This window comes from Glandiceps talaboti, chromosome 17 (assembly GCF_964340395.1).
Source record: "Glandiceps talaboti chromosome 17, keGlaTala1.1, whole genome shotgun sequence".
Lineage (NCBI taxonomy): Eukaryota > Metazoa > Hemichordata > Enteropneusta > Spengelidae > Glandiceps > Glandiceps talaboti.
Window position 1 is genome coordinate 15,331,824 of NC_135565.1, and position 15,385 is coordinate 15,347,208.

The 15,385-nt window shown below is 35.5% G+C and overlaps 1 protein-coding gene across 1 annotated transcript in view; it reads right to left on the bottom strand.

Annotated features, from left to right (window-relative positions):
• Positions 1-15,385, bottom strand: part of LOC144448298 (soluble guanylate cyclase 88E-like) — a 49,090-nt gene that overhangs the window by 4,401 nt on the left and 29,304 nt on the right. Inside the window, exons 3-8 of the mRNA XM_078138486.1 lie at positions 8,028-8,253; positions 6,055-6,163; positions 4,970-5,099; positions 2,512-2,658; positions 1,660-1,806; positions 167-323 (exon numbers count right to left, since the gene is read on the bottom strand). Coding sequence (XP_077994612.1) covers positions 167-323; positions 1,660-1,806; positions 2,512-2,658; positions 4,970-5,099; positions 6,055-6,163; positions 8,028-8,253 — 916 coding nt within the window. The remainder of the gene's footprint in view (positions 1-166; positions 324-1,659; positions 1,807-2,511; positions 2,659-4,969; positions 5,100-6,054; positions 6,164-8,027; positions 8,254-15,385) is intronic.

Sequence of the window (15,385 nt, forward strand, 5' to 3'; positions counted from 1 at the left end):
ACATCAGTTTTTAATGCCAAAATGCTAGATTATTTTTACAAAATTTGCAATTCTATATAAGATTCCTTTGCCATGCTTACTTGGTAACTACCCCTGGTGGTCCTGTCCAAAACAATGGCAGGACAGCATGTGTAAATTATGGAAAGAAATACACCCCAAAACTTACCAATCCTGATTTTCATGTTGTCCCCAGATGAAGGGTCCTGTAGCCCCATCATACATAATACCATATCTAATGCCATATCACAGATGTGTTCAGCATGGTATTTGGTTTTAGTTGGTGCTCCTGCCACAACCATGTATGCGTCACCGATGGTTTCAACCTATGGTAGATTGTAACATAATATGTTACATAATAAGTGGGCTATTTACTGGTGCACACGTGACCAATCAGAATACTGCTAACATTTCAAGTTACTTTATTTTCCATCCCTCGACTTAAGAACCATTCTAGGACAATATTTCAAAAATGCTCATTTAATAACATATGTTAAACAGACGTTCTACCAAACCAGAAAGATTATAGAGTTTGTTGTACAATGGACTCTTCACATCTCACACAACCGTAATTGCTCTTAAACAAAATGTAGGCACTGAAATATTACATTTGATCTCACTGTGAATACAAATAACAAACTCTGTGATTGGATCTTCCTTGCTTCATCCAACAGTGGTGTTAATTTGTGTTCACAGTGAGATAAAATATATCATTTATATGCTTGCACACATAGCAGTGTCTGTAAGAAACAAACCTTGTGTGAGACGTAAACACATCGTGCTGCCTAATGCCTAATTGATACGCTATAAAAAAAAATTGGCATCAAGAAGTAAAACTTTTGTTATACAAAAAAAAATTCTGCTCTGAAAAAAAAAGGTTTTGGCCTCAAAATTTTTTTTTGATCTGGAAAAAAACGTTTTGGCCTCAAAAATTTTTTGGATCTGTAAAAAAAAAATGTTTGGCCTCAAGAAGTAAAAATCTTGTTATGCAAATAAATTTTCTGCTTTGTAAAAGGAAGTTTTGTCTTTACAAATTTGAACTTTTTGCTTTGATATTTCTATTTTGAACCAAAAAAATAATGTTTTGTCCTATGAATGAAATTTTTTATCCTTGTACTGAATATTTTGCTCTCAAAAAAATAATTATTTCTTCCACAAATGTATTGTTCCTATGTCATCTCTGGGCCACCCTACTAGTCACTCTGTTTGGTCATAATTATAATCACCACGTAACGTCACATCCTGTCCATGCATACATCTGTCCCTTCCCCATCTAAGCTCCTTATGAATTTGAAACTCAATTCACCATGAATTATACTTTGTATATCTATTAGCTATTATAAATTTCTGGACCATGTACATTTTATCTTAACAAGTTTTCATCATGAACGAAAAGTTTGATTACATGTTTATTTATCATCACAAGTGATTGCCTGTATTTACCCAGAGTGTTTACAAATCTCTTCCCACACGTAAAGTGACAAACCTTTTACACATGCTTTAATTCTGTGCACTTTGGAAACGTAGACTTGGTCTGTGTTATTTCACATTGCATTTTCGAGTCGAAAACATAGTAAAGTTGTTTTTATCATAAAACCATATATACTCATTTCTCGTCCTTGTCGTCATGACTATTTTCAGATGAATTACAATGGTATTTACCTTGTACACTTTATGTTGTTCAGTCAATTTATCAAATTTGCTATACATTGCATTCAGCATAGACACCACGGCCATTGGTGTAATGACGGAACAGATTTGTGTAAAGCCCACGACATCACTAAAGAGAATGGTGACGTCTTTGAAAACCTAAAAAGGAAACAATCAAGGATTTAGAAGGCACACAAAATATCTCTTAAACGTTTGTATTCACAAAAAAGAAAAGTTGGAAACGTATTCGAGAGAATAGTCAGTAATGGTCTGAAAATTGGAGTTGTTGATAATTGATTTAAAAGTAGGACCGCTAGATGGATAGCAACTTTATTTCCTGAATTTTGCTGGAAATGGCGCCATGACACTTCCTAAGTAAAGCATAATACAGTGGTCTAAATGATACTATATAGGCACCAATAAATCTACCATAATGATTGAAGTACGTGATTTATAGTATATAATACTTAAAGGGTTAGTTTTGAATTCAGGGTCATCCCATTAGACAAGTGTAATCTGAATAAGATTACAGGGGGCCATTTTCTTTTTCTGGACCAACTTTTTAATAGTACTGCCAAACAACCAGTTTTCTCACCTAGATTTTGATCCTAATCTGAAGTGGGTCTCTAAAAGAGTGTATATATTTCAATTAAGCCCTATACTTGCATACACTTGTAACGAAAACCAAACACTTGATTTGTAAATTAAAGAAATATTAAAAACAGAGTCTTATCTTTTTTCAGTTAAAGTTGTGCGGGTTAACCTTTGACCTCTACCTACCTCACGTTGTATTGCAGGTTCACCTACGACCTTTGCCTACCTCAAATGTACTACGTGCAAATTGATCTTTGACCCTCTACCTACCTCACATGTACTGAGTGCAGGCTCCCCTCTACGTAAACGTTCTGCAACTTGTCGAGGGATCATTTGGTACAATAACGAATCAGTTCTCTTCATCTCAATGTCTAATTTCTTCATGCTTTCTTCGAGTTTGGCACTTTTTCTTTGCTCCTAAAGATGAGATGAAAAGAAATCAGATTTCCGTAGGATCCATGGAACAGGCGGCTTAAACTAGGGTAGGTTGCGTTATCAGAAACATACTATTTTTTCATTTTTGCCTAATAAACGTTTTACACATCTTTAGTAGTTCGTTTAGCAATTAATTGAGATAAAAACACAGTCTAAAACAAAACCCCATTTCTCATCCATATGCGTGCTTTAAATACTTGAGGTAGCCAAGTTATACGTTTTGAGACAATTTTTACTGCATATCTAAAAGTTACACATCTGAATATCAAAATAATAATAATAATAACAACAACAACAACAACAACAACAACAAATCCCGCTAAATAGGCTCGCACAAAAATTGATCCATTTAATTTATTTTTTATAGTTGCGATTTTCCTAACACTTTTCTTATAACGCAACTGTAATTTTTGTACTGTATAATATATTGAACCTTAAATTAACGAAATGTGTCCCGTTGAAGGGCAGCGTTGGTAAGCGCCCTCAGAGGAGTAACTTTTTCATGAACTTTGACCCAGTTCAGTTCGCTACCACTCGCCCATTTACCAGAGTTATTGTTCGCGGTTCGTCTGGTACTGTTGTTTAAATCTTCACAAATTCCATCAGGTTATTTCTGATGGTCTGAGTGACTACTGTTATCGCCTTGTAGAAATCATCGGTGTGTCAACACAGTGAACTTGATACTCATTTTCAGAACGATGACGTATATTATAATATGTTTGTCATCACCAACACATGAACATGCCGAGCGTAGCAGGGAAAAAAGTCTGTAGTCAGATCTCGCTGTAGACGGAGAAAAGCATAGACAACCTGCGACAAGATAAATTTCCGAGCAGCCTCGCTACAGAAATTTTATCTGAGTTTAGAGCCTTGAAAACTGAGGAGAAGACTTTACGAAATTTCATTTACCAAGGCGGGAACTCGCCCACATGCGGTGATGGGGTCGCTGGGAAATGCTACAAACTTGCAAAGTTTTGGCACGACTCCTAAAAGTAGCATTGCCCATGCCCAGCTCAGAGAGATGGCTGTTGGTGACTTCCAACTTCAACACAATCTACGAGAAGCCCAACATCAGTATATTCCCGATTTTCTAAAAGCATCCCATGATGGAAGAACAAAACATACAGTCGGATAAGTCAAAACACTTTCAAACAAGAAAGGATATGCTACAATCAATATCAGTGTCCTGGTACGGTCACACGTGTCAGCAGAACCACGCCCCCACGTGGCAGGCAAAGAGATATATTACGACTCAATGTCAATCAATGAGTTCGTTGAGGGATTTACGACTATTTTGATGTCTGATGCGATCAATGAAAGGGAGAAGAAAGTGCGATTACGTCACTTGAACATTTTAATGATGTTTGTCTCGTCAGTGTACCCCTGGGACGGACGCAGTATTGAAATACCATGGTGCTTTTCTCCAGGACGTCAAATGTACATGTGGCATTCATATTTAGGAAAGAGACAGGCACGATCTGAAGGAACTCTGTAAACCAAATATTGGAAACGATGGGACCCCATTCAATTTTGCTAGGCATTCAATCAAGATGGAAAATGCCCAGATGGGAACTCGTGCAGAAAAACACATGTATGTAGTGCTTGCATTAAGTTCCGAAAAAAATGGTCAGAACATCCAAAAGTGTCCATACAACGATCCAAAGTTTAGAGCAGAGAAGGCGCGCAAATCAACAGGACAAAAGGAGTCAGGTCAGAAATCGTTCTAACAGTAACAGTAACAGTAACAGTAACAGTAACAGTATCAGTAACAGTAACTGTCAATGGAATGACAGATCTGTGACAAGTTCACGCAAACGAACAATTTTAATGCTAAGTATATAGATTGTAGTACACAGACTGATTTATTAGTACCACTCAGTTGTAACGACAGCCATTGTGTTTCATCTATTGCAACAGGTAAGCCAGATGTTAATATGATACAAATTCATAAGATGAATTACTTGCAATCTCAGAATATCTCATGTCGTAAAGCAGTCATCGTCAGGTAAGTGTGACTTTTCGTTTTTCGTATGTTGGGAATAGTTACCTATACAGCCTTTGTTTTGTTTTTCAAGAGTTTACGGACCTTCATTTTCAGCAAAATATTTTTAAAAAATACAAAAAGCACCGAAACAATAAAGGTACAAAAGAAGAAAGAAAATTGATGGTACATTCTCACACAACTTTACAGAATTACATAGCCAACTAAACTGAAAAGAAACATTGAAAAACATTTTAAGGAGTGGGGACCCATCCAAATGTAATTCAGGTAATTAGAGAACTTTGAACTCACCTGATCTAAGGCTAACTTCAATTCTACCGACTGTTGACTTCCCGCCAAAACCAGATCTACACTGGAGTCGTGCATACTAAGATCATTGATGTATAATCCAGTACGAAACATTGCATCAAGATTTGGCATTCTGTTAAGAACAAAGAGTCACGTGATTGCAAGGTTATATCATGTGATTGATGATGACTCAGTGTCACCGACACTGTAAACACTAGTATTTATCACCGCCATCATCACTGCACCGAAATTTTTTTTGAGGACATTTTATGCTTTTATGGCATATTAGATTTTACCTCGTCCCTAAATTCTACTAACAATTATGTAATAGTTCACTGGTAAAAGTTACAGTGCTGTAAAATTTACATACAGAAAGTCTGTGTGTTCAATAGTCTATTTTACCGTTCTAAGATTCACTGCGCATGGGATGACGTAACTTATGCTATGGTTATGCTTGTTTTATCTTTATTACACTTGAAATAACGTGATAATCATGAAATGATGGAACAACACACCGAACTCTTTACTTGTGATTGATTTTGTTGAAAAAAAGACTAAACGCCACCACTGTTAGAAACAGTATTGTTCTCGTCACTTGAATCCAGGGTACGATCACGTACCCCCCCCCCCCCCCCCCGTAGCTCTTACAAACCCGATGCGCGTCACGGTACAGAATACATGGCATTATATGAAAGAGACGCGCAATGCATTTTGGAACCGGCAAGAGGTCTATGAGATTCGTGGTATATTTTTTTTTATTGTCGTCTTATGGAGAGTAATAAAATAAAATATAGTAGTAACCATTTCAATGGGGTTATCACACTATATTCACTTGGGGTGCTGTCTCTTACAATAATGATAAAAAATAATCAACCAAACGGCCTCAGGGGTACTAGAATTTAGTCCAATACACATGACATAATTTGATAAGGTGGGAGCTTTTGCCTGCAAACTGAGAGAGAGAGAGCGCGCGAAATACCTTCTCATAAAGTTCCTTCAATTCAAGTAGCAGTAATGTCGGAGAACTAATTGGAGGGCGCTATTCAAAACAACATTTTTCTCACTAATGTGTATTTTGTTGGACTTACAATGGATTGCACAGGTATATCATACAATTCCAACTCGCCATGTATTTCACCTGCCCACGGAGGAAAAGTCGTCTCGGTCTCGGATTATTTTCATCTTCACTTCCATAACCTGAAAAAGATTGACATGATGTACAATGATTGTTTTCAGAGTTGCGAGAGGAAAAAGTTATCGAAGCATATCCATTGAGTAGTTTCCGCAGAGATAAGCATTTCCACATCGTACTTTCGATTTCATGTCAAGTAGTTGAACGATACAGCGTGGCATGTGTGACGTCATGTGGTGTCTGAGTAGCAATTTTAATACAGCATCCATAGAGTCTGATTCATGCATATTTCATCGATTCACCATATCTATTTTGGGTCGTAAAACGACACTACACAATATCATACAAGAAAGTTGTAGCGAAGCTTCTAAATAAAAGCAACAATACACCGTGACGCTTTTATTGAAATAGCTACATTCATTCATACAGTATTTATTTGGGGAACCTATTTTCATTTGATAAAGCGAAGACAGTACATTGGTTTGAAATGATAAGGGAAAGTTAACATAAAAACTGGAATCTGAATAAGCATACGTTATATTGAAATGGTAGAGCTGTTCTTATGATGCTTATGAATGCCGTTGCTGGTGATTTTGTATGAAATTGTAATGTTTGGAAATTATATTATAAGTATTTGTATGGTTTATCGTTCATGGTAATCCTGTCTGTCTCATAAAATGTAACTCTAATCCAGGAAAGAAAGACATTTTCCCAAACTCTGTGTTCTGGGAAGTCATTGCATGATTTAACATCACATACATTGAGCACGAATTCCAAGAATCACCAAATTGAAACCCGTGTTATATTCGTTGTCCCCAAGTGTTGCCATATGAGAGTTTACAGACATGTATATGTAGTAAATGAACAATACATATTCATGATTATTTATTTAAAGGTAATAAGCACATGGGAATCATGAATATTATTGTTCATCTAATACATATACTTGTTTTATGACTCCCATGAGGCAAAATTGGATTACTGCTAAGGCAGTCACAAAACGTTCCCTTATCAATGCTCTACGTAATCAACACTGACCAGAGTTTAGGTTCTTGTTTTATTTATATAATGCTGAATAAAACAGAATTGAGATGTATTAAAGAAAGATTTTTTTTTACATAAATGTAATTATTTAGATTCCCTACAAAAACAATCATTCTGTGTTTAGTACCAAATGTGTTGTTATCTATAAACTTGCACAATTAATGATGAAATGTATATGCTACTTAAAGTCTTCTGGCGAATACTTTCTGTTTAGACTGTATTTAAGCAGGAGCACGTTGTGTATGTACCTGTATAATGTTGTGAATGCCTTATTGCTGTGGCTATTGTGTATATCGGCCAAAGGTCTTGAAATCCAATAATTACATTTTCATTATTTACCCAGTACTATACTAAATAGACTAAACAACAACAATAAAATTCACCCTGAGGATGGGAACTTTGCTGGGTAATGGGGACAGGTATACCCTGGTAGATTCAAATTACAAAAACTTGGGGTCTAAAGTCTGCATATCAGCCAGAAACTGGGGTCAAACGTCTACATTCGGTCAGAAAATAGGAGTCAAGAATCTGGGGAAAAATAGCGAACTTGGAATCTACGTTCTCGAAAGATTTCGGGGGGAAATTGGGAATTCGCAACTTGGAAACTGCATTGTTCAAAATATGGGGTCAAAAGTCGTATATTCGTTCAAAGAGTGGGGGGGGGGGGGGGGGGGGCAAACCTGTACATAATGCTTAAAAATCAAGTCTACACGAGTCGAAAAAATTTCTTTTCTTTTCAAAACCGCGGTACATATGTATAGACCATTACTATGTGAGTACCTATCCCCCTCTCCCGATTCAATCCCAAAAATTACTCATCTGAAGCACCACACCACCATGCTACAAATTCCATTTTCTGAAATAAATATTTTTTAATTTACAAACCTTTAGTGTCATCTTTCTCAGTTATGGCCTCGAAAGCTTTAAGTTCCTGATTGTCGTCGATCTTAGGCTTCGTTCCTTTACTCGGTGCTTGATGTGTTTTGGAGTCTTTGCTCTCTGGGTGGTTCGCTTTGCTGTTGGAACCCGATATCTCACGAAACTTGAAGTTGTTCACACATACTCTATCAACTGATGCAAGCTCAAATATATTGTTTGTATGAACAATGATCTGAAAAGAATCGGGGAATATTTGCATTACATAAACTTTATTATACAGAGAATTTCACAATGCTGTTCAGCTTTTCTGTTTGCCACAACTACACAGACAGACCCCAACAAGAAACTACATGTGGCAAACTTAATTAGCAAGATCGTATTTTGCTACGTTTAGACTAAATGAAAGAAACCATTTAAAGATGCAACTCCATGCAGACATTCGTGCGCCAATATTTTTTTTAGTATCAGACACCCTGTGAAGGGCACCTAAATGTCTTTTGTGGTGTTTATTTCATGTCTGTATGGTGGCAAGTTAAGTAAAGTTCATTTCACTAAGAAAAAATGTAGCAAGAAACTGTAGTCATTCAATCTTGATATCTTAAAGTGTAGCATGTCCAGTGTCTTATTGGGTTCTGCGTGGTTGTATCACTGAACGGTAGTGTGAAATTCGCTGCATACACTTAGATCAGATTGGATTAACTTTGATATTGTTAGATTGGTCGGGAATTGGGTTAAGTGTTGGTAATGGCAGATTTAATTAGTTGGATTAGACGTTAACAATAGCCTGGATTTCTTTCGACAATATCATATCATATTTGATTAGCTGTTAATATCGCATAGGCTTTGAATTAGCTCTGATTACATCTTATTTGATTAGCTCACATTAGCCCTGGATTGTGTTCATTAACATTAAACTAGCTTGGATTAACTATGATACTTGCAGATTGGATTAGTTCTCTATTAATATTATATTAGCCCTGAGACCAGATTGGATTAGCTTTAATGATAGAAAATCAACTTGAATACCCTTTGATAATATAAGATCGGATTGGATTATATTTTGTAATATTGCATTGTATAAGTAAAACAAATTCAAACTTCAATTGCAGGCATGATCACATTGACACCCGCGTGTCTGCATCTATCTAGTTGTACTACTTTAAATGGTTTGTTTCATTCAGAGTAAATGTAGCAAGAAAGTGCAATCTTGCTATGGATGTGTAGTTTCTTGTTGGCTTCTGTGTGGTTGTACGAAATAGAACCGGTGAACACTAACATGAAATGGGCAGTACATCAAGGTTTAAAATCCCGCAAATATACGTCACTTTTATTCACTTGTGGGTGATGAACAACTCCAATCGATCACAATATTTGGTATTGATGGGAAGGCGTAAAAAATTGTGTGGTTCCGCTTACATTCAATTTTAAAATAGGTGGGGTAGGTAGATTTATTTTATTTTATTTTTCATGTCTAGTTCAGGTTTTCCATTGTTTTACAAATGGTCTTTGTGTTGTTTATTTCTTTCTATCACATGTACAGCCATTACAGATTGGAAGAATAGTTTTATATTATCCTTTTAAGTTGATGTCAGTTTCCGCACCCACTATTTCTTGCGAGACTTCACGATTTTCGCGATTTTATCATGATTTTTCTCGAATACGTAAAAAAAAGTTTAGAGTGGACGTGAAAAACTAGGTGGGGACGGGTAAGCGGAACCAAACAACTTTTTTTTATTTGGCCAATGCCCAATAGATATCAAAAATAAAATTGTGAAAGATGACGTATTAGAGATTATCCCAATTGAATTGATGTCATCTGATTTCTAGGTCTAGATCGATATGCAGGGGTTATCCAATGAGAGGTCTAAATCAATATCCTAGGTGATCCAATTAATGAAAAAATAGCAGCTGGAAGAATAATGTATTGCTCAGAATGACCTTTGAACCCTACATCTCAAAGGAAGACTGTCATGTCCCGGTCAGGGGAGCAGGCATCTCAATTTGGGAAATGAAAAAAACTTGTCATGTATTATAAAATGAATTTGTACTGAGGCTGAAAGTGAGGTTGGCCTTCTACCATTTGAAAGGATAACTTCAACTTCAAAGTTACAAATAACATTTTTACCTGAAAGTTAAAACTAATATTACTTCAAAGTAATAAATTAAATTTCTTTACTTGAAAGTTATGAACAGCATTGTTACTCATAAAGTGAAACTTCTGGAAAGTAATTCAAATCTTAAATTTCACTGAAGCCATCATCATTATGGTAATACTGCAAAGCAGGACCGACATCACATACCTCGGATCAAAACGTTAACACTTCTTAGAATCTGTGGTACACGTGACACAAGGAGCAGTACTAACAGAGATGGTGACCAGTAACTAAGTAACTCTGGAATTTATTTTCCATAATTTATATGAGTGAAAATTCTTTTTCATAATTCAGTAAAAGTCTTTCCCTTTTGCATCCAACTTCAACATTGCAGAGACTTTGCAAGAATTAGAAAAAAAATGACCTAAATTACATAACCGGATCGATAGACTATTTGATATTGGAAATGTGTAGACGTCATTACTAGAGCACAAGCGTGAATCTATCTCATAACATAATATTTTAAACCTTTACTGTAACTTTATTACGTTTGTAAAGCAACATTAAACACCCTAAGGCCTAAAAAAATATTTGTTTTGTTCCGGTTACCCGACCCCACCTAGTTTTTCACTGTCGACCCTAAACTTATGTTTACGTATTCAAGAAAAAAATTACGCAAACAGTGTGAAGTCTCACAAGAAATAGTGGATGCGGAAACTGATATCAGCCTCAAAAGACAAAATAAAACCGTTCTTCCAATCTATAATGGCTGTAAATCTGATAGTAAACAACACAAAGACCATTTGGAAAACAATGGAAAACCTCAAAACATTTTTTTAAATAAAATAAAAAAATCTACCTTCCCACCTATTCTAAAATTGAGAGTAATCGGAACCACACAATTTTTTTATTAGGCCTAAATTAAGACCAATAAAAAAATCGGATGTAACCTTACAACTTTAATGTTTGAAGTAGAGGTCATAATTATATCAAAATTAAGATACTTTAGAATTTTTAATATTGCCGCAAAATACTGGAAACAAGACAGCCTCAAAATGTTTCCTAAGCTTCGTTCCATTTCAAAAGAACCAGGACTTAGTTTTCACATTGCAACGTTTAGAGATTTGAAGAACTTTGATTTCATGAGACGTGTTATACCCTTGACAGAAAAGCAGACGTGATGTTTCGGAAATGACTATTGACAGCAGGACATTACATGATCGATGGGTCATAATAATACAGAAACGTATTTATATTGACTGGGGAAATGAAGTGTACATTACAAAGTAACTGAGTAAACTAGATTTCACCCGGAATTTTGATTTCTTTTTCATCTAACCACGATTTTATTGAGCGAAACTAACTAGTAACGAATGATGATATGTTTTATATCATGGCACATTTACGTGATGTATCATGTACACGTATTTCATTATTTCTGTAGTTGCCATAAGCGTGTAGATTTGGTTACATTCTAGACAACCACGCACGGTATATCATTTTAGAATTATCCAATATGATGGCCACATGATATAGTGTCTACTCTTAAAAACAAAATATTAACGAATTCCCTGCATGCAAGAGGGTGAAACCCCAAATTTCATTTCTTGGGCGAAAAGGACTGGGATTAAGCTTTGGTATGGCATGATTTGTAGAGAAGTGAAAACCCTTGATTGCCAGGGGTGAAGTTGATGTCTAAATACTGATGACTGAATCCTAGCTATCAAATTGAAATATACTTCCACGGGTAATTTACATGTGTAACTTATAAACAAATGTTATGCACACTGTGTTTTCTATTCCCTGAAAGGAGAAAACCATCAAAGAGGGGTGGGATGGATATGCAGATTTGCGAGAGAATAAAGTTTGCATCTCATCACTGATAACTGAGTCTCTGCTAACCATATAAATCTGTTTACCTTCGCTATTCCTTTGCATGCCTGATTTATCAACTAACGCATGCGATGCGTTGATTTCGCAACATTGGGTATCCCAAAACAAGAGTACGGTAGACTTGATGAAATGGTATTGAAGACAAGATTGGTAGAGATGAACTTGTTATACCATGGACGACTGGAAAACAAACTACGACGTTTACCGACAGACAAGGCATAGCAACGGACAGGAAATCGATAGAATCTAACATTGGTTGCAACCAGTAACAAACCAGTACAAAATATAGAGCTTGTAGACTATTTTGAATACAATTTTTCATTCTATTGCTATTGATACATTTTTAAAAATGTGTACGTAGTTTTATCTCTGATTATTGTATTATTGATATTTTAGATTGTGTTTGATTTTTTAGTAAATGTAAATCTGAGCATAATATTTATATCATATTACATCTAATTTCGTTCTTTCCATAATAATCACTACAAATGCCCTAAAGCACATTTTCTATAAATGTCAAATCACTATGTCCTGTAAAGTACACCAACGTTTATGTTCAACTCAGCTCAGAGCAAATATAATAAACGTTATCTTCACGTCACAAATATACTGGTAAAAGATCACGTGTTCGACGTCTTTGTCACAACGGATGTAAGATAAAAATGAAGTGCGGTGTTCCCTTAAATTTCTCATAAATGTGAATCTTGTAATGAGAATTTAGTGAGGTGTTGATTTTCTGTGTAATTTCTTTTTGTTATTTTGCGTACTTTGTTGAGGATACAAGATCAATAACTGCCTAGTAGTGACAGGTTCACCTAGCAATCAAACGATTAAGGAGATCATAGAGATACATTAAACAAGGAAGGAGTCACGTAGCATTGTATAGATTGGCTAGCTCAACTCTCGACATACAGGCATTTGTATATGCTACGGAAATCAAACTATAGCAAAATAATATAGATAGATAGGTAGATAGATGGATAGGTAGATAAGATAGATAGATAGATATATAGATAGATAGATAGATAGATAGATAGATAGATAGATAGATAGATAGATAGATAAATAGATGGATGGATAGGTAGATAAGATAGATAGATAGATAGATAGATAGATAGATAGATAGATAGTTACATATATAGATGGATAGGTAGATAGATGGATGGATGGATAGGTAGATAAGATAGATAGATAGATAGGTAGGTAGATAGAGAGATGGATAGATAGATAGATAGATGGATGGATGGATGATGGATGGATGGATGGATGATAGATAGATAGATAGATAGATAGATAGATAGATAGATAGATAGATAGATAGATATATAGATGGATAGGTAGATAGATAGATAGATAGATGGATGGATGGATAGGTAGATAAGATAGATAGATATACAGGTAGGTAGGTAGATAGATAGATAGATAGATAGATAGATGGATAGATAGATAGATGGATAGATAGATAGAGAGATGGATAGATAGATAGATAGTTAGATAGATGGATGGCTGGATGGATGATAGATAGATAGATAGATGGATGGATGGATGGATGGATGGATGGATGGATGGATGGATGGATGGATGGATGGATGGATGGATGGATGGATGGATGGATGGATGGATGGATAGATAGATAGATAGATAGATAGATAGATAGATAGATAGATAGATAGATAGATAGATAGATAGATAGAGAGATGGATAGATAGTTAGATAGATGGATGGCTGGATGGATGATAGATAGATAGATAGATAGATAGATAGATAGATAGATAGATAGATAGATAGATAGATAGATAGATCAAATAGAAAATAAAACTATTGTTGTTACATGTATAGTGATAGTGTTGCCTTGGCCTTCAATGGTTATGTGGATATAATCATCCTGCAATCAAGATAGCATGACCAATGAACATGAACGAGGTTGCATGTGTGGCCACTATTATGGAAAAGCAAACCATGGCCATAATAAGATAGAAAATAAAACTACAGTTTTTGCATGTGGTAGGTTACACAAGTGGATGATAGATATACTTTGTTTGTGCGAATATAATCACCTTGTAATCAAGATAGTGTAAACACTGAATGGGGCTGCAGCCTGAATGTGCGGCCGCTTAGTGAAACGCCACATTTCTGTGAGTGTAATTACATTGCCCGTCAATGGTGGCTCTTTATCAACTTGCACTAATAGTTTTAGTCTGAGTGTATATACACTTACATGTATACGGTTGCCAATAGATTAATCCTAATAGTTGTGACATGGGCGTTCCTCGTTTCATTCCTCCAATTCAATTTATCAATACAATTATTATAGTAGAAAATGGCGGAATATAAAAAAAGCAAACAATATTGTATCCTTAGTAATGACACAAATCCTATGTTATTTGTTTACTTACTCCCATTTTTCATATTAATCGACAACACATTTAATTTAATATTGTACATACGTCTCAGAAGCATACATCGTATCAAAATAATAATTATAGTTTATTAAAATAGTATAATGTCAATAAAATGTCTAATATTTCAATTAATACGTTCCATAGGTTGGAGCTATTAAAGATTACTAACATTTATTTATAGCAACTACCAAATATAGCCAAACCCAATACAGTTATGACGTCACGAATCAAGGTAAATTGACGAGAAAATTTGATTGACGACATTACCTCGAAGATCAAGTTTGATTAGTGCGGCGTAATTGCAGTGAGAACTAAAAATAGAGTACAGGTCAATCATTCCGAGTTTCATTTAACCTTAAAAGTTCTTTCCATTATCGAGGGGCCCTAAAGACACACTACATTATTCGCTACTTGGTTAAGTACAGAAAGAACACAAATCATGAATAAAAGTCATCCAGGTGACTACCATGATGGGAAATTAGGTAGTCGTCTCAATTAAAACGTCTCCAATAGCCAATATGTTAAAGATTCATAAAGGACATTGCCAGTTCCCCAGGGAGTAATCCATCGTTGACGTTATCCATCACACTACCCTTGACAGGTACTACGTGTTAGTTCCAACGCATCGCACTTTCCGTTAGGCCTGATGAGTCAAGCTACCCACAATATTTGTACTAAATCTTTTTTTAAACTTCATGTGACATTTATTGTCGATAACTTTTACAAATCGTTTACACTACTGCGTAAGTGTAACTACTATCAATGAATAATGAGTTAAGGAGAGTCGAACCACAGAAGACGACCCAAGTCGTCTGATTTGTGAACGAGGTTATAGTACCCGGCAAAGTAGATCATCACTTCATAGAAGATTAATTTGTGAACGAGGCTGTGGTACTCATTATACGTACACCATTGGACATATACATCAGTTTAATATTTGAGATGATCATAATTAATTAGGTACGTACATAAATTT